Source organism: Myotis nattereri (assembly GCF_964212035.1).
Source record: "Myotis nattereri genome assembly, chromosome: X".
In the NCBI taxonomy this organism is placed as follows: domain Eukaryota; kingdom Metazoa; phylum Chordata; class Mammalia; order Chiroptera; family Vespertilionidae; genus Myotis; species Myotis nattereri.
In genome coordinates, this window is record NC_138078.1 from 54,419,446 (window position 1) to 54,440,340 (window position 20,895).

The 20,895-nt window shown below is 41.9% G+C and overlaps 1 protein-coding gene across 1 annotated transcript in view; it reads right to left on the minus strand.

The window, feature by feature from the left end:
• Positions 1–20,895, minus strand: part of PHKA1 (phosphorylase kinase regulatory subunit alpha 1) — a gene marked incomplete at its 3' end in the record, with an annotated part of 280,015 nt that overhangs the window by 78,603 nt on the left and 180,517 nt on the right. Inside the window, exon 17 of the mRNA XM_081081650.1 lies at positions 812–890. Coding sequence (XP_080937776.1) covers positions 812–890 — 79 coding nt within the window. The remainder of the gene's footprint in view (positions 1–811; positions 891–20,895) is intronic.

The following is a 20,895-nucleotide window of genomic DNA, read 5'->3' on the forward strand; positions in this document are numbered from 1 at the left end:
AGAGAGAGAGAGAGAGAGAGAGAGAGAGAGAGAGAGAGAGAGAAAGGTAGGGAAGAAGAAAGGGAGGGAGGAGTGGAAGGAAGGTCAGGGGGAGAGAGAAATTTTCAATATGATTTCTGTTAGCTTGACATTTTTCAAAAATAAAAACTTAGGGAAAAAGAAAATAAAAGTAGCCAGAATTGAATAGTCCAATAACCATATTTTAAAGAATAAGTTTTTTTATTCATTGAATTGTTAAGTTCTAGGCAAAGGTCATGGTGAGGAAAAATTCCAATGTTTCTATATAACATTCAGTTCCTTCATTCAAGCTATCAAACACAAGCTTCTCTGAATAGGATGAGGTTTTTATTAAAGATACATAGAAAGACTATCATGCTAACTGAAATAAATCAGACAGGAAAATTTAAGAACCATATGATTTCACTTATATATGGGGTACAAAACTAAAAGCAAAAAATGAACAAATAAGAAAAATAAACAAAAGAAAAACATATAGACACAGACCACAGTATGGCGGTTACCAGGAGGTATGGGGGGTGGGGGCTTAGGAAAGGGTAAAGGCAGTCAAATATATGGTGACAGAAGATGATTTGCTTTGGATGGTGGGCACACAATGCAATATACAGATGATGTATCAGAATTTTACACTTCAAACCTATATAATCTTATTAACCAATGACACCTCAATAAATTTAATATAAAAATGCAGCTATAAAAATGATATACAGAAAGGCATAACAAGTTTATGATTACTGTCCCCAGCTTCCAAGTTTCATTTCATTTCACTAAAGAGTATGTAGAGGTCACTTACCTTGCCCCACCAAAATAGCCATCCTGCATTTTTCGGAGTGCTGCCAGGATACTTGAATTCAAGCTGGTTCCATCTTCATCTTGAAGAGAATTTTAAAACAATCTTTGTTGTTTTAACTTTTAAATAAGGGGAAGCTTTCACTTATTTCAAAACAATAGCCTGGGGTGAGGATGATACAAATTAGACACTCCACACTGACCACCCTACATTTCAACTATTCACCTGAAAGCCAACATTACTGTAGAATGGGCAATTGGTAAGCGATGATGACCAATAGACAGAGTTCCTCAAAGACAGTCCATATCTTATTTATCATAAATATTTAGCACAGAACCTGATGGCAGAACACTGGACTTGAATTGCTGGGAGCCAGTCCATCCTTGCTGTTTCAAGGGTCCTGGCATATATGGCATACTGTTCTTAATATGTTTGCTCACCTTCTTGGCACTATGTGTTTTAACCAAGGTCTCCTCTCTGAGAAAGATTGTTTCCCCAGGTAGGGATTTTCCCCTGAAGTTAGGGAGGGAATAAAACCCCTCAACTAAGTGCCAGGCGGGTAATTAATCACTTTAACTACGAACAATCATGCTTAAGCTACATAATCTTTACTCCCTGGAATGGAGATAAGAAATGCCCTAACCTTTGTAATAGAGAATGATAGGATTGAATCAACTGGTATAAATACAGATGTAACAAGACAGCAAGACACAGAACTAAGAAGACAGAACTTAGAAGACAGAACCTACACTCAGAACCTAGACACAGAACCTACACAGAATCTAGAGACAGAACCTAGCGAGAGAACATGGCAAAAGATCCTGGACTGAACCTGACTACAGAAATTGGCAAGAGAACCTGACTAGATCCTGGTGAGTGAACCTGGCTGGAGAACCTGGACCGAACCTGGCTGGAGAACCTAGCGAGGGAACATGGCTACAGAACCTGGATAGAACATAGCAAGAGAACCTGGCTGAAGAACCTGGAGATCCGAACCAGAACTTCGCTGGAGATCCAGACCAGAACTTGGCTGGAGATCCTGGCTAGGCTGCTGATCAACTGAACGCTGTCTCCGTGTCATTCCTTCTTCGCCAACTCCGTCCACACCTTTGGGGACCCCTGGACCTGCTGGGGTTGGACCCCGGCATTGAATGCTTTCAATAATAGCAGCAACCATTTGTTGAATGTTATGTGCCAAGAACTGTGCTAAATATTTTATATAATACTAGAGGCCTGGTGCACAAAAATTTGTGCACTTGGGGAGGTCCCTCAGCCCGGCCTGTGCCTTCTCGTAGTCTGGGACCCCTCGGGTGATGTCCACCTACTGGCTTAGGCCCGCTCCCCAGGGGATAAGGCCTAAACTGGCAGTCTGACATCCCTCTGGCAGCCCGGGAGCCTTCGGGGGATGTCCACTTGCCAGTGGGGAGCAGGCCTAAGCTGCAGTCAGACATCCTTAGCGCTGCTGAGGAGGCAGGAGAGGCTCCCACCACCACCATCGTGCTGGCAGTCATCAGCCTGGCTTGTGGCTCAGCAGAGCTCCCCCATGTGGGAGCGCACTGACCACCAGAGGGCGGCTTCTGCATTGAGCGTCTGCCCCCTGGTGGTCAGTGTGTGTCATAGTGACCAGTCATTCTGCTGTTAGGGTCAATTTGCATATTACCCTTTTATTATATAGGATTATGCTATCTAATAAGCTTTGGTTTATGTGTGTAGGCATAAAAATATTTAGAAGACTAACAACAATTATCTGACACTACATGAAGGAGATCATATTACATATATTCTTTTGTGATCCACTTTTTGTAACGTATCCTTTGTAAAAGCTAAAAATTATTTCATAGCAGACATTTAGACCATTTTTATAATGTAAGTACACAGTAAGGAAGATCATTCTACCTAGATCTATATGAACTAATTATACTATCTCCTTAGGGGAAATTCTTACAAGTAGAACTGTTAGGACAAAGGAAGCACAAAACATTTTATGAAGATTGAGAAACTGCTCACTAAAAAAGTGGAGTCAATTATATTTCCATCACTAGTATAGAAAGTGACTGTTTCCCCATACCTTTAACAATAATAGACATTAATAATTTCTTTAATCTGTATGTAGTATGTTTAAAAAGACACTTTAATTTTATTACTAGCAAGGCTGATCATGTTTTCATGTATATACTGATCATTTCCATTTCTTTTATGAATTGCCTGTTCATGTCCTTTCCCCATGTTTCTATTAAGTAATTTATCTTTTTTTTTCAATCCATTGAATATGATTTCACTTGTATGTGGGATACAAAACTGAAAGAAACAAATGAACAAACAAGAAAAACAAGCAATATATGCACCCCTATGTTCATAGCAGCCCAATTTATAATAGCTAAGATTTGGAAACAGCCTAAGTGCCCATCAGCAGATGAGTGGATTAGAAAACTGTGGTACATCTACACAATGGAATACTACTCTGCTGTAAAAAAGAAAGAACTCTTACCATTTGCAACAGCAAGGATGGACCTGGAGAGCCTTATGCTAAGCGAAATAAGCCAGTCAGATAATGATAAGTATCACATGATCTCACTTATGTGTGGAATATAATAAACAACATAAACTGATGAATTAAAACAGATCCAGAGACATAGAAGCACCAAACAGACCATGGAGCCTCAGAGGGAAGACAGAGGAGGGTGGGAGGTGGGATTAAGAGATCAACCAAGGGACTTGTATGCATGCATATAAGTATTACCAAAGGACACAGACAGTAGGGGGTGGGGAGAGGTCAGTGGGGGGGGGGGGGCGGGGAGGAGACATATGTAATACTTTCAACAATGAAAAGAAAAATTTCCAAAGAGCAAAGCTATGAAGTGTTATGCATAAAAAATGCTCATTTTTATGATATATTAATAAAGTAAAAACATTTTCATGTCTGAAAAAAAAATAGAGACATACAAGCATGAACAGATTGTTGACCTGAGAAGGAAGGCTGGGTAGGATGGGTGGGAAGAGCTCAACCAATGAGCTTGTATGAATATATGCATAACCCCTGGGCACAGAAAATGGGGTGGTGGGGATTTGAGGGGGGGATGGGAGCAGGCTGGAAGAGGTTAATGGTGGAAATAGGAGGACCTATGTAATACTTTCAACAGTAAAGATTTAGGCCAGAACAGTGTGTGCCAGTGGCTCCACCCGAGACTCCAGTGGAGTGCGGGGGGGGGGGGGGTCGTCCCATGAGTCCCGCCGCCTCGGACCACACCTGGGCCTCACCGCGAGTCTGAGGCAGCGCCCAAGTCTGCCACCTGGCCGCCATCCCCTGACATCCCCGCAGAGGGCCGCCTGGTGAAGGCTCAGTACATCCTGGGAGTGCAGGCGGCCACTCGGGGCCTCCCTGGACTGGCGGCCTGCTGCAAAGCGCTGCCACAGAACCCGGCCGCAGCGTGGAGCAGTCCCCAACCCCGAGAGCGCCCCCGGGCCGCAGGCCACCACAGATGCTTGATGGAGGCTTTGGGCCGCAGGAGCTTGCTGTGGGCAGGCAAGGCCGCGGGCTCCCAGTTGGAGATCAGCCTGCTGGGCTGCGCTGCCGGGGCTCCTCTGGGGCCCCCCAAGTACTCCACCATAGAGTGCGAGGAGCCACAGCCTCCGAGGGGCCTTGCTGGGCCCAGCACCCACGCTGGTCGTGGGGTCCTGCCGCCGCTGGCGCTCCACGGCCAAGATCGACGCAGCCCATGGGCATTGTGGCCAACCCTGCGCCCCGGCTGCCCGGGTCCTGGCCCTTCCCGGTCCGCTCCTCAGCACTGGTCACACTACAGCTGCACAGACAGCGACTCTGAGTGCTTAGCAGGGTGCCCAGGACTCCTAGGTTGCCGGAGTCTTGCGGGCAGCGAGGGAGACCACTAAGGGGAGAGCGAATCCAGTGTCAGCAAGGGGCCTTGTCAATCCCAGCAACAACACAGAGTGGGTAACTATTAAGGAACCAGCTCTGGATAGTTGACCTCTCCAAATCAGTTTTAAATGCGATAGAGAAGCCTTATAGCCTCAGAGGCCAACCCCAGAACACTTCCACTCAGAGGCTGACCCACAAACTGACTCTTTGCTAAACACAAAATAAGGCAGTCTGGGAAACAAATACGGCCTGCTTTAAAATAAGGACTGTGGTTTATAACACAGAGGAACAGTGTATCGCAGGGAAACTCAACACTCTCCTGAATACCTGGCAGGACTAATGGCGAGCCATACTGAAGAATAGAAGAACCGAGGGAGCTTCACTACTGCAATTTTTTTTTTCTTTTTTCATCTTTTAACTAAGAAACCAATTTTTTTTCTTTCTTTTTTTCTATATTTTTCTCTTCTTTTTCCATCACCTGATTTTACCCTTTTAATTACTACCTTCTTATTTTTAAACAGTATTATTACTGCTACCATTTTACCATTTTTTAAAGTGCCATTTTATTTTTTCTTTATTTTATTTTGGGATTAGTGTCCTCCATTCTATTTTCATCATTATATTATTAGTTGTTTCTAGTTTGCATCCATCTCCAGGGAGCTGTTGCAGGAATTTGTTGGGATTAGTGGCGGTTCTATAGGAGTATTCTCCGCATATAAAAAGTCTCTTCCCCTCTTCCACTTCATTCTCTCTTTTCGCTCTTTTTATTTTTCTTTTCTTTTCTCGCTTTTATTTTCCCTCCTCCTTTTTCCCAATTTCATTTTTGCACTCCTTTTTTTGGTCCCTACGTTTCTTTTCTTTTTTCTCTTTTATCTTTTTCTCTTCCTTCTTCCTTATCCCCTAATTATCTTAATTCGGGTGGTCACCTTTTTTGGGGGTTATTAATATCGTGAATATATTTGTGTTTAGTGCCTGGTACGTGGTGCCTTGTTCTGTTGTATTTTGTGCCTTTAAATCAACGCAGTAGATCCAAGCAACAGCAGCCTCCTGAGCACCACACCCTCTGCTGAGGAAAAGCAGCTGTACGTGAAGCCTCCCCCACCAGCCAGAAGAGCCACCACAGCTGTGAACAGCACCCACCAGAGGAGCTGCTGCCAACTGAGGAGCAGCTGCTACCGCAACCGGCGAAGAACAACCACAGACCAAGGAGTCACTGCAACCCAGGGAGCAGCCACTGAACAACTCAATGTCTAGATATGTCAGTGAGATCAAACATGGGTAGACAAAGAAACCCCCAAAGGAAAGAGAAGGAGGACTCTCCAGAAAAGCAGCTAAGTAATACAGAGGCATACAACATGACAGAAAAAGAATTCAGAATAAGGGTCCTAGAGTCCATAAACAGGATGGAGGAAAAAATCAACAACTTCAACAAGAAGCAAGAAGAAACAGATGAAAAAGTCAACTACCTATGCAAGAAGGAAGAAGAAACATATGAAAAAATCAATAACATATGGAAGAAGCTACAAGAAACAGATGAAAAAATCAACAACTTAAGTAAGACCCAAGAAGAAATGAAGAGTGATATAGCTGCAATAAAAAACACCATTGAAAGTATCAACAGTAGACTAGGAGAAGTGGAGGACCGAATTAGTGAATTAGAAGACAAGGAAGCAAAACAAAACCAAAATGTATTGCAATTGGAGAAAAAAATTAAAAGACAGGAGGAGAGCCTAAGGGAGCTTTGGGACAACATGAAACGAAACAACATACGAATAATAGGGGTGCCAGAACAACAGAAAGATGAACAAGGATTAGAAAACCTATTAGAAGAAATAATATCAGAAAACTTCCCTGAGGTGGGGAAAAACAAAGTCACACAAGCCCAGAGAGTCCCAAACAAGGTGAACCCGAAAAGACCCACACCAAGACACATCATAATTACCATGGCAAGTGTTCAGGACAAAGAGAGACTCTTACAGGCTGCAAGAGAGAGACGGAAAGTTACATACAAGGGATCTCCCATTAGATTATCAAATGATTTCTCAACAGAAACACATCAGGCAAGAAAAGAATGGACAGAAATTTACAAAGTGATGCAAAGCAAAGGACTGAATCCAAGAATACTCTATCCAGCAAGGCTATCATTCAAACTTGAAGGGGAAATAAGAAGCTTCACAGACAAAAAAAGGCTAAGGGAGTTTATCACCACCAAGCCAGCAATGCAAGGAATGCTAAAGGGACTGGTATAAAAAGAAGAAATAAAAAGCTCAGAAAGAAAACAGCCACACACAAAAAAGAAATGGCTACAAACAAGTACCTTTCAATAATAACTTTAAACGTAAATGGACTAAATGCTCCAACCAAAAGATATCGAGTGGCTGAATGGATAAAAAAACATGACCCATACATCTGCTGTCTACAAGAAACCCACCTCATTAGTGGGAATCACACAGACTGAAAGTGAAAGGATGGAAAAATATCTTTCAGGCAAATGGAAAGGAAAAGAAAGCTGGGGTAGCAATACTTATATCGGACAAAATAGACCTCAAAGTGAAGGCCATAACAAGAGATAAGGAAGGCCACTTCATAATACTAAAGGGATCAATACAACAAGAAGATATAACCCTGGTAAACATATATGCACCCAATGGGGGAGCACCCAAATACATAAAAAAACTCCTGGAAGATATCAAAGGAGAGATCGACAACAATACAATCATAGTAGGGGACTTTAATACACCACTGACAGCACTGGATAAGCCCTCTAGACAAACAATCAGCAAAGATACAGCAATCCTAAATGACTCACTAGATCAGATGGACTTAATAGACATCTTCAGAACACTTCACCCCAAAGCCAGGGAATATACATTCTACTCATGTGCTCATAAGACATATTCAAAAATAGACCATATATTGGGTCACAAGCAAAGTATCCCCAAATTCAAGAAGATTGAAATCATAAAAAGCATCTTTGCAGACCACGATGGCATAATATTAGAAATAAACTACAATAAAAACAACCCAAAATACTCAAACACCTGGAGGCTGAATAGCATGCTATTAAATATTGATTGGGTTACCAATGAGATCAAAGAAGAAATTAAAAACATCCTGGAAACTAATGACAATGAAAATACAACAGTCCAAAACCTATGGGACACAATGAAAGCAGTCCTGAGAGGAAAGTTTATAGCTCTACAGGCCTATCTCAAAAAAACAAGAAAAAATGGTAGTAAATGATCTAACTCTACAACTCAAAGAATTAGAAAGACAGCAACAAGAAAACCCCAGAGTGAGCAGAAGGAAGAAGATAATAAAGATTAGAGCAGAAATAAATGACATAGAGACCAAAAAAAAAAACAATACAGAAAATCAATAAAACCAAGAGCTGGTTCTTTGAAAGGATAAACAAGATTGACAAACCTCTAGCCAGACTCACCATGATGCAAGGAGAGAGGACCCAAATAAACAAAATCAGAAACGATAGAGGCGAAATAACAACAGACCCCACAGAAATACAAACGATTGTTAAAAAATACTATGGACAGCTCTACTCCAACAAACTAGACAACCTGGAGGAAATGGACAAATTCCTAGAAAAATACAACATTCCAAAACTGAATCAGGAAGAATCTAAAAATCTCAACAGGCCAATAACTATGGAAAAAATTGAAGCAGTCATCAAAAAGCGTCCATCAAACAAAAGCCCAGGACCAGACGGCTTCACAGGGGAATTTTACCAAACATTCAAGGAAGAACTAAAACCTATCCTCCTCAGACTACTACAAAAAATTCAAGAGGAAGGAACACTTCCAAGCTCATTCTATGAAGCCAGCATCACCTTAATACCAAAACCAGGTAAAGACAACACCATGAAAGAGAATTACAAGCCAATATCCCTCATGAACATAGATGCCAAAATCCTCAACAAAATCTTAGCAAATCGGATACAAGAGTACATAAGAAAGATCATGCACCATGACTAAGTAGGATTTATCCCAGGGATGCAAGGATGGTACAATATCTGCAAATCAATAAACGTAATACATCACATAAACAAATTGAAAGAAAAAAACCACATGGTCATATCAATTGATGCAGAAAAAGCATTTGACAAAATTCAACACCCATTTTTGATAAAAACTCTCAGTAAGGCGGGAGTAGAAGGATCATACCTCAACATAATAAAAGCCATATATGACAGGCCCACAGCCAGCATCATACTCAATGGACAAAAACTAACACCATTTCCCCTAAGAACAGGAACAAGACAGGGATGCCCCCTCTCACCACTCCTGTTCAACATAGTACTGGAAGTGTTAGCCATTGCAATTCGGCAAGAAGAAGAAATAAAAGGCATCCAAATTGGAAAAGAGGAAGTAAAACTGTCCTTATTTGCAGACGACATGATATTATACATACAAAACCCTAGAGACTCCATCAAACAGCTACTAGACTTAATACATGAATTTGGCAATGTAGCAGGATACAAAATTAACCCCAAGAAATCTGAGGCATTTCTATACACCAATAGTGAACTTTCAGAAAGAGAGATTATAAAAACAATCCCGTTTACCATCGCACCAAAAAAATTAAGCTACCTAGGAATAAACTTAACTAAAGAGGTAAAAGACCTCTACTCAGACAACTACAGGACGTTGAAAAAAGATATGGAGGAAGACATAAACAGATGGAAGAACATACCGTGTTCATGGATTGGTAGAATCAACATCATTCAAATGTCCATACTACCCAAAGCAATCTATAAATTCAACGCACTTCCCATTAAAATACCAACGGCATACTTCATAGATCTAGAACGAACTCTCCAAAAATTCATCTGGAATAAAAAAAGACCCCGAATAGCTGCAGCAATCCTGAAAAAGAACAAAGTAGGTGGGATCTCAATACCAGATATCAAGATGTATTACAAAGCCACTGTTCTCAAAACTGCCTGGTACTGGCACAAGAATAGGCATATAGATCAATGGAATAGAATACAGAGCCCAAAAATCAGCCCGAACCAATATGCTCAATTAATATTTGACAAAGGAGGCAAGAACATACAATGGCGCCAAGATAGTCTCTTCAATAAAGGGTGTTGGGAAAATTGGACCGATATATGCAAGAAAATGAAACTAGACCACCAAATTACCCCATTCACAAAAATAAACTCAAAATGGATAAAGGACTTAAATGTACGACAGGAAACCATAAAAATTCTAGAAGAATCCAAAGGCAACAAAATCTCAGACATATGCCGAAGCAATTTCTTCACTGATACAGCTCCTAGGGCACTTGAAACTAAAGAGAAAATGAACAAATGGGACTACATCAAAATAAAAAGCTTCTGCACAGCAAAAGAAACCATTAACAAAACAACGAGAAAACCCACTGTGTGGGAAAACATATTTGCCAATGTCATATCTGATAAGGGCCTAATCTCCAAAATTCATAGGGAACTCATACAACTTAACAAAAGGAAGATAAACAATCCAATCAAAAAATGGGCAAAGGACCTAAATAGACACCTTTTAAAGGAGGACATTCACAAAGCCAAGAGACATATGAAAACATGCTCAAAGTCACTAATCATCCGAGAGATGCAAATCAAAACAACAATGAGGTACCATCTCACACCTGTCAGACTGGCTTTCATCAACAAATCAACAAACGACAACTGCTGGGGAGGATGTGGAGAAAAAGGAACACTTGTGCACTGCTGGTGGGAATGCAGACTGGTGCAGCCACTATGGAAGACAGTATGGAGTTTCCTCAAAAAACTGAAAATGGAACTCCCATTTGACCCTGTGATCCCACTTCTAGGAATATATCCCAAGAAACCAGAAACACCAATCAGAAAGGATATATGCACCCCTATGTTCATAGCAGCACAATTCACCATAGCTAAGATCTGGAAACAGCCTAAGTGCCCATTAGTAGATGAATGGATTAGAAAACTGTGGTACATCTACAGGATGGAATACTGTGCTGCTCTAGAAAGGAAGGACCTCTTACCATTTGCAACGGCATGGATGGAACTGGAGAGCATTATGCTAAGTGAAATAAGCCAGTCAATGAAGGAAAAATACCACATGATCTCACTCATTCATGGATAATAGAGACCATTATAAACTTTTGAACAATAATAGATACAGAGGCAGAGCTGCCTGAACAGATTGTCAAACTGCAGCGGGAAGGTGGGGAGGGTTGGGGGACAGGAGGTAGGGCGGTAAGAGATCAACCAAAGGACTTGTATGCATGCATATAAGCATAACCAATGGACATAAGACATTCGGGGAAAGGGGAGGCTAGGGGACTGTCTAGGGCGGGGGGGAAAAATGGACACATATGTAATACCCTTTGTATTACTTTAAGCAATTATAATAATAATAAAAAAGCAAGGGGCCTCGTGTGGCCTCAATAGCAGGTGGCCTCCACCACAGCTTCCAGGCCTGGAGGTGGTGCGGGTGGAGGGGCGCCCTCTGGCCCCGCCAAAGTCGTTGTGAAGATGAAAGCTTCCCGCTCTCAAGAAAAAGATACTGAGGGTTCTCTCAAGGTCATGACTACAGTATGGGTTAGGGGGTTTGCTTGTGCTCCACACTTCATAGCCTCTGCACCATCACACTCCCAATCACCAGGCTTTCAACACCTCCCTTCCAGAAGCCACCATTTTCTTGGCTTTCAAAGACCCTTCCTTGCTGTCCCCATCCACTGCGGTCTTGGTTGAAAAGGCTCCCCCTCCACCATAGGGAGGAATGGCGGAGGAGCCCTGTTTGACCCACTTCAGCTGATTGCCTGGTTCTGCAGCCCTTGGCAAGAAAGTTCCCTTTCTCTGAACCTCACAATCTTCTTCTGTACTATGGGTGTACTATGGTATGCTGAAGGGGGAATTCAGTGTGAATTTCCCCATTTAGTAGGTGTATCGGTTAATAATGCAGATTTAGTAATCAGAGAAAACATGATAATTTCAAGAGAAACATTAAAAGTGCATTATTCAACGTAATGTCCATCCCTAGTTACACATTTTCCCATCTTTCAGGTAATTTGTGGATACTGTCCCAATAGAACTTTTCTTGTTCTGAGGCAAACCATTCAGAGACCCAATTTTCCACTTCTTCATACATTTTGAAGTGCTGCTCAGAAAGTGCATGGGCCATTGATCAGAACAAGTGGTAATCTGAAGGAGCAAGTTCTGGTGAATAGGGTGGGTAGGTTAATGCTTCCCAGGCAGGATCTTTTAATGTGTCTTTAACTGGTTTTGAAGTGTGTCATGGTGCGTCATCATGAAGCAAAATTCATTTGCCATGTCTTCTGGCCCATTCTGGTTGTTTTATGATCAAAGCCTGGTTCAAATTGATTATTTGTTGTCGGTAGCGATCAGTATTAACGGTTTCACCTGGTTTTAGAAGCTCATAATACACCACACCTTCCTGATCCCACCAAACGCAGAGCGTTATCTTCTTTCTGAAGCAATTTGGCCTTGCAGTCGATGTTGACAGTTGACCTGGATCAACCCATGATTCTGTGCATCTGGGATTCTCAAAATAAATCCACTTTTCATCACCAATCACAATTCTATGCAAAAAAGACTTTCTTTTGTGCCATTGAGGCAACATTTTACTGATGACTTTTCGGTTTTCCATTTGTCTTTTGTTCAGTTGATGGGGCACCCATGTTCCTTCCTTTAAAATCTTTCCCATTGGCACAACCACTTCAAAAATACAACTAAAAGACAAAACGAACATCATCCAGAACCACAGGAAGGCTGGCTGAGTGGAAATTCTACAACTAGAAGGAAAGAGAAAAGCACACTGAGACTCAGAGGAGGTGCAAAAGTAAAGTGCAGAGGTACGGAGGCTCACGTGGATAGGGCTGGCAACTGAGGACCCGATTGTCTTTTTCAATTGGGAGGGAGTCTCAAGCTCGCGACTGCTCTGAACTCCAGTTCCAGACGAGTCTCTGGGGACCCAGACTCATATGGGGAGAAACTGGACTGTCTGGCATCCGTCCGAACTCGAGAGCGGCTTTCTCTCAGAGGTGCTTACAGCGATATCAGGACACTGAGACATGGGACCTCTTAGGGTAGGACTGAGGATCTGCCATAGCTGTTTGCTCCGCCCTGTTGATACCCAGAGACCCTGCCCCACCCAAGATGTGCACAGAGGCTTTTGCATATGAAAGGCCTGGACCTTTGCAATATGAAAATTACCTAACAAACTGCAGCTGGGTCAGAGAGACCAAGAACTTCTAAAAGAAGGCCCAAGACCCCACAGCAGCTTGCATTGCTTCACAACTGGGCCTCATCTGGGCACCTCCAAATCCCAAACAAAGAAGAGGAATCTGAAAGAACTGACAACCGGATACGACTGCGGAGAACCAAGATGGCGGCATAGGTTAACGCCGGAGTTTCCTGCTTTGAACAACTACTTCAAAAGTGAAACTAAAAAACGGAAGGGACATCACCCAGAACCACAGGAACGCTGGCTGAGTGGAAGTCCTACAACTAGGAGGAAAGAGAAACGCATACGGACATTCAGAGGAGGTGCAGTGCTGAAGTCAAATTCTGAGGTGCGGAGTGCGCGGAGCAGGCTGGCGGCGGAGGGCGCGGTTGGCGTTTTCAAATGGGAGGGAGTCGCAGACTCTGAGCTCCAGATCCGGCGAGTCTTTAGGGACCCAGACTCAAACGGGAGAAGCGGGACTGTCTGGCTTCGGTCAGAGCGAGTGCAGCTTTCTCTCTGAGGTCTGCAGCAGGTGCTGGGACTCAGAGAGGCAGAGCCCCTGGGGACAGGACTGAGAGCTGCCATAACTGCTCTCTCTGGCCCACCCTGTTGATCCTGTGCGACCCGCCCCGCCCAAGCCCTGCACAGAGGCATTTGCCGGATAGCCTCAGGCAAAGGCTAGATTAGCACCTCCCTAGAGGACAGAAGTTCTCTCACTGCAGACACAGCTGATTCTCATAGCCACTTGGCCTGGAGGTCAAACCCTCCCTGGTATTAGCTACAACAATCAAGGTTTAACTATAAGACTGCGCACAAAGACCACTAGGGGGTGCACCAAGGAAGCATAACAAAATGCGGAGACAAAGAAACAGGACAAAATTGTCAATGGAAGATATAGAGTTCAGAACCACACTTTGAAGGTCTCTCAAGAACTGTTTAGAAGCCGCCGATAAACTTAATGAGCTCTACAAGAAAACTAATGAGACCCTCGATGTTATATTGGGGAACCAACTAGAAATTAAGCATACACGGACTGAAATAACGAATATTATACAGACTCCCGACAGCAGACCAGAGGAGCGCAAGAATCAAGTCAATGATTTGAAATGCGAGGAAGCAAAAAACACCCAACCAGAAAAGCAAAATGAAAAAAGAATCCAAAAATGCGAGGATAGTGTAAGGAGCCTCTGGGACAGCTTCAGGCATACCAACATCAGAATTATAGGGGTGCCAGAAGATGAGAGAGAGCAAGATATTGAAAACCTATTTGAAGAAATAATGACAGAAAACTTCCCCCACCTGGTGAAAGAAATGGACTTACAGGTCCAAGAAGCGCGGAGAACCCCAAACAAAAGGAATCCAAAGAGGACCACACCAAGACACATCATAATTAAAATGCCAAGAGCAAAAGATAAAGAGAGAATCTTAAAAACAGCAAGAGAAAGAAACTCAGTTACCTACAAGGGAATACCCATACGACTGTCAGCTGATTTCTCAACAGAAACTTTGCAGGCCAGAAGGGAGTGGCCTGAACATTTGCCATGGTAATTATGATGTGTCTTGGTGTGGGTCTTTTCTGGTTCACCTTGTTTGGGACTCTCTGGGCTTGTGTGACTTTTTTCTTCCCAACCTCAGGGAAGTTTTCCGATATTATTTCTTCGAATAGGTTTTCTAATCCTTGTTCATCCTTCTGTTGTTCTGGTACCCCTATTATTCGTATGTTGTTTAGTTTCATGTTGTCCCAAAGCTCCCTTAGGCTCTCCTCCTGTCTTTTAATTTTTTTCTCCAATTGCAGTACATTTTGGGTGTGTTTTGCTTCCTTGTCTTCTAATTCACTAATTCGGTCCTCCGCTTCTCCTAGTCTACTGTTGATACTTTCAATGGTGTTTTTCATTGCAGCTATATCACTCTTCATTTCTTCTTGGGTCTTACTTAAGTTATTGATTTTTTCATCTGTTTCTTGTAGCTTCTTCCATATGTTATTGATTTTTTCATCTGTTTCTTCTTGCTTCTTGCAGAGGTTGTCGATTTTTTCCTCCATCCAGTTTATGCACTCTAGGACCCTTATTCTGAATTCTTTTTCTGTCATGTTGCATGCCTCTGTATTACTTAGCTGCTTTTCTGGAGAGTCCTCCTTCTCTTTCCTTTGGGGATTTCTTTGTCTACCCATGTTTGATCTCACTGACATATCTAGACGTTGAGTCGTTCAGTGGTTGCTCCCTTGGTGGCAGTGACTCCTTGGTTTGTGGTTGCTCTTCGGGCGGTTGCGGTAGCAGCTGCTCTTCAGTTGGCAGCAGCTCCTCTGGTGGGTGCTGTTCACAGCTGTGGTGGCTCTTCTGGCTGGTGGGGCGAGGTTTCACGTACAGCTGCTGTTCCTCGACAGAGGGTGTGGTGCTCAGGAGGTTGCTGTGGCTTGGATCTTTCCCGGGGAGTTCTGCTCTTCCCGGCTGCAAACCGTCTCACCAGCTGAGCTATTTCGCCAATTCGGTGTGGGTGTTATTAGTTTCAGCTGCTCACTCCATTTGCTCTGGGACACGACCTGGGACGCGTCTGCCTATATCGCCGCCATCTCTTCTTCTCCCCAAGATTTAATTTAAAAAAGGAGTTATTTCATCTTGTTGGACTGATCCCTTTATCATTATGTAATGACTTTCTTTGTCCCATGTTATAGCCTTTGTCTTAAATTGTGTTTTGTCTGATATGAGTATTGCTACCCCAGCTTTTATTGTTTCTTTCCATCCCTTTACATTTAGTCTGTGTTTATCTTTTGTTGTGAGATGGGTCTTTTGTAGACAACATATATATGGCTCATGCTTTCTTACCCATTGTTACTCTATCTTTTGATTGCAGAATTTAGTCCATTTACATTAAAAGTGATTATCAATAGGTATGTATTTATTGCCATTTTATTGTTTACCATTATAATCCTCTTTATCTAATTCTTCTTTTTAAAGAAGCCCCTTTAGCATTTCTTGTAATACTGGTTTGTTGTTGATGAACTGCTTTAGGTTTTTCTTTTCTGGGAATCACTTTATTTCTTCTTCAATTTTAAATGATAGTCTTGCTGGGTAAAATAGTTTTGAGTGTAGGTCCTTGTTTTACTTCACTTTGAATATTTTGTGCCAATCCTTTCTGGCCTAAAGTTTCTGTTGAGAAATCATCTGACAGTCTTATGGGAGTTCCTAGTTCTTTTTTTATGGTTTCTATGTCTTTTTCATGCTTACTATCTCTTTAAGTTCTCACTGAGTTCAACCATTCTTCCCCTAAGTTCATTGAGCATCCTTAACTCCATTGTTTTGAACTTTGCCTCTGGTAGCTTGATTGTCTCCATTTAATTTCATTCTTTTTCTTGGTATTTCTCCTATTATTTTCTTTGGGACCTGTTTTTCTACGTATTTTGGCTGCCTCTTTGCTTTTGTTTCTGTGTATTAGGTAGATCTGCTATGTCTCCCAGTCCTGGTATGATGGCCTTATGTAGTAGGTGTCTTGTGGGTCTCAGGGGCGCAATCTTCTTGATCACCTGAGCTAGGTGCTCCATAATTTTTCTTTTTTTGGGTTATGTGAGCCCTCCTGTTGTAGTTGTATCTTTTTAAAATTTTTTTCCCCTTTATTGATTTTTTAGAGAGAGAGGAACAGGGATAGAGAGATAGATACATCATTGAGAGAGAAACATTATCGATCAGCTGCCTTCTGCACACACCCACACCCACAATGGGGATCAAGCCCACAATCCAGGCTTGTGCCCTAACCTGGAATTGAACCAGCACTCTCTTAGTTGGACTCTTAGGAAGAGCTCTGGTGCAGGTCAATTTCAGATGCTGCCTGTCTGGAGCTATCAAGTGTTCCACACTTTTTGGCTACCTCTGCTGGGCCTGGGTGCACATGGGAGGGGCCATCCTATGTACCAAGATTAGCTTCCACCAGCTCTGAACCCAGGTGCAGGTCAGCAAAAGGCCTAAGGTACCTCCGGATCCACCTCTGCTTGTCAGATGCTCTGTCACCTCTTGAGGCTGCCTGGACTTAATCAAGAGCCTTCCAAAAATGTCTGTACAGTGGGCATGGCCTGGCCACAGTACACAGTCTGCTCCACAAGATGTGAGCTTGGCTGGGTGGGGCCTCCCAGAGTTTGGAGGATGAAGCTAGTGGATCTCTTGTGGAGGAGGTGGCACTGGTCAGGTGCACAGGGGGCGGAAACAGCCTCTGCTCCAGAGCCACATAGTTCATTCTCTGCCCAAGTTGCCATCAATCCCTGAGACCACCCAGATCTTCTCAAGTGTTTCCTAAAAAAGAGTACACCAGGAGCCCAAGCTGAGTGCAGCCTGTAGACCTTTCTGCAGGGTATTAGCTCAGCAAGGCAGGACCAGTGAAAGTTGGAAGGACAAAGCTCATTTAACTCCTGTTGGCGGGCAGTGCCTAACAGGTATGCAGAGGGGAGAAATGGCCCCTGCTCCACAGCCACACCACTCAGTCTCTGCCTGAGTCTTTACAAGAGCTCCTCCCAAAAGAGAAAACAGAAGGCCCAAGCTGGGTGCAGCCAGCAGAGGTTTCAGCAGGGTGTGAGTCGGCAGGGTTGGGTAACTGGGAATCTGGAGTACATGGTTAGTGGCCTGCTCCAGACTGGTTCTGTATGAATAGGATGGCTTGACCAAGGGCAATTGATGTCTCTGGAAAGTATAGAATAGGGACTCAGCACAGGGACCTTGATAGCTGATCCTCCAGGTCTCTCCTCATGGCTACACAACTCAGTTCTTCTCTGTGTAACTCCAGTCTTCTCTGCGTCACCTTACCTCCACCAGAACCATGGGTGAGTGCCTGAGAATGAGATTTTGTGCACTGGCCTTTTAAGAGGGCACCTCAGGTTATAGTAGACTCCTGTCTCTCCCTGTTGGACAGAATCCCCACAGGTTTTCACAGTCAGATGTTTACATGGGCACCTCTTCCCAGCTCTGGTGTTCTGAGATGGGGAGACCCAATGTGGGGTTGAGACCTCTTCCTTCACAAAGAGGGCCTTTGCAGCTGAGATATCCTTCTGGATTCTCAGCTTCCACAAATGAGTGCAGGGCCAGTCCTTTTTGCATTTCTGTCCTTCCTATCAGTCTCAATATGGCTTCCTCTGTAAATCCTTGGTTATAAGACTTCTGTTCAGCTACTCTTCAGTTGGTTATTCAGGTTGATTGATCTATAACTTAGTTATAATTCTGGTTTGCTACTGGGAGAAGGTGAGTGTAGCTTCCACTTATTTCACAGCCACCTTGGATCTCCATTGCTTTTTTTTGTTAGCAATTGCATGATATGTCTTTACACATTCCTTTATTATCAACATGATTTTATTTTAGGGATGTCTTTTCTAACTAACATCTAAGATATATTTTTCTCTTTTATATATTCTGGGAATCTTTGTCTTTTATATGAGAAAACAAACAGCTATTGATAATATATGCTGTGGAGATTGATAGATCTGGTACGAAGCCTAACTCTGTTCATTTACTAATTTTGTGACTCTTCACAATGAGTCACCTTCCTCCTCTATAAAATAGGGCTATTAATAGTACCTACCTGAATAGGGTTGTTGTGAAGATTTCAAAATAATGCACTGAAAGCTCAGTGTCTGTCACAGAGAAAGTGTTCATTAAACATTGCAGTTATTATTTCTATTGTTACTGCTACTTTTGTTGTGTGACCATGTACTAAGTATTAAAACTTTGTGACTTGAATCTAGATACTTAATTTTATTCTTTTTCCCAAGTTATGGCTGTGTATTTTATCCCAACTACAGTCATGTGGCACTTCATGATGGGGATATGTTCTGAGAAATGTTTTGTTAGGCAATTTCAACATTGTGTGAACATCATAGAGTGCACTTACACAAACTTAGATAGTACAACCTTCTACATACTTAGGGTCCATGGTATAGCCTATTGCTCCTAGGCTGCAAGCATGTATAGCATAGTACTGTACAAAACAACACAAGATTAAATTAAGCATACACACACAAATGACCTAAGGCAATCAAGAGATGTGTTAAACATGAGATGTATGAGTCTGCTGCTGGAATAACACGACATACTGCTTTACAGCAAACATTTTTTTATAAGTAGAATGAGTAAAGTCTAAAATAATGATAAAATGTATAGGATAGTAAATACATGAACTGTTAACAGTCATTTATTATCATTATCAAGTATTATGTACTGTATATAAGTGTATGTGCTATACTTTTATACAATTGGCAGCACAGGTTTGTTTACACCAGCATCAGCACAAACACATAAACAATGCCTGTGCTGGTGTTACCAAGTGATAAAAATTTTTCAGCTCCATTATAATCTTCCAGGGCCACCATTGTATACATGGTCTGTCATTGACTGAAACATCATTATGTGGCACATGACTGTATTAGGTATTTCAATTTTGAAATCTCTGTAACCACAAACTCAACATGCCCCTTTACAAATGACACCTTCCTATAGACTGCCTCTATCAATGACAGCATTACTTACCTAGTCTGGAAATCGTATCATTATTTTTTTAAAATATATTTTAATTGATTTTTTACAGATAGGAAGGGAGAGGGATAGAGAGTTAGAAACATCCATGAGAGAGAAACATCAATCAGCTGCCTTCTGCACACCCACTACTGGGGATGTGCCCACAACCAAGGTACATGCCCTTGACCGGAATTGAACCTGGGACCCTTCAGTCCGCAGGCTGACGCTCTATCCACTGAGCCAAGCCAGCTAGGGCATCTTAGCATTATTTTGATTCATATCTCATACTAGTTAGCCAACATCTGACTTACTGGTGTTGTTTAAAATGACTCTTGTATCCTTCTTTCCCACTATACTTTTACTACCACCAATCAAATGTATCTTCTATCACCTCATAACTAGATTAGTTTCTTTACTATCAGATTGTCCTCACTACAGTATACTGTCATCATATCAATATCACTTTCATCATGTCACTTATTATTCAAAAACTGACGTTTCAGAGTTTTGAGAAAAATCTGTTTTAAATATCTGCTTATTTTCAAGGTTTTCATAATATGATCCCACTTATTTATCCAATTTTGTTGATAATTATACTCCACTGCTTACTCACAAGTCAAGCTCATCCCTGTCTCCAGATCTCACTCATGGAATTTTTTTCCTCACTTAAAATACCTTTCCCTCTTACCACATGAATAGTACTCATCTGTAAAACTTATAATAAGTCCCACTTCAGTCAAGAAATTTTATTTGACAATCTGATCACCTTCGCTGTATAAAAATACTAATCTAAGGGTTTAGTGCTTCTTGATATACGGTCTTAAATTATTTTCTATTATTTTTGTGTATTAGCTTTGCTTCTCCAATTAGTTTTTAAACTTTCTGAATACAATTCTAGGAACACAGTAATTATTAAATGTGCACTTGTTGATTGTCTTAAATAAATAAGAAAGACAAAAAGAAGGGCTACCCTACTTCTTCAACTCCTGTGCTTTTGAATCACTTTAAGAGGCGACAGCAAAATCCCTAACAGTCTGTCTGAACTTGGAATGATTTATGACAAGGGGTTTTTCTCTAATGAAAAGGAATTCTATGTACTTTGGCAGTACAAATAGGCTTTTGGAAGCAACTGCAGAGACTCGGAAAGGAAGCAGTGCTTCAGCATTGACTGTAGTCCTTCAGGAACTGAGAACAATAAAGCTTATCACCTAGTTTTAAGTGAGTAATGTTAGGAAGCCCAGACAATAAAGGAAAGATAAACTGAAAGTCTTTTCATTTTTTCCCTGCTAGATTTTACTGGTTCAGTTAAATAAGCCTTGGAGGGAGATATCTGGGAATTTATCTCCAAAATCTTGATGCTTCACTGGAGTTATACAGATGCATAAAGTAGTATTACTGTAAATGAATTGTACTTATAAAGTTTCTGAAAATTGACCTAGAAACCAATTATCTGAAGTTGCCTCCAACCAAGTTATTTTATTACATTTAAAAAAAATTATA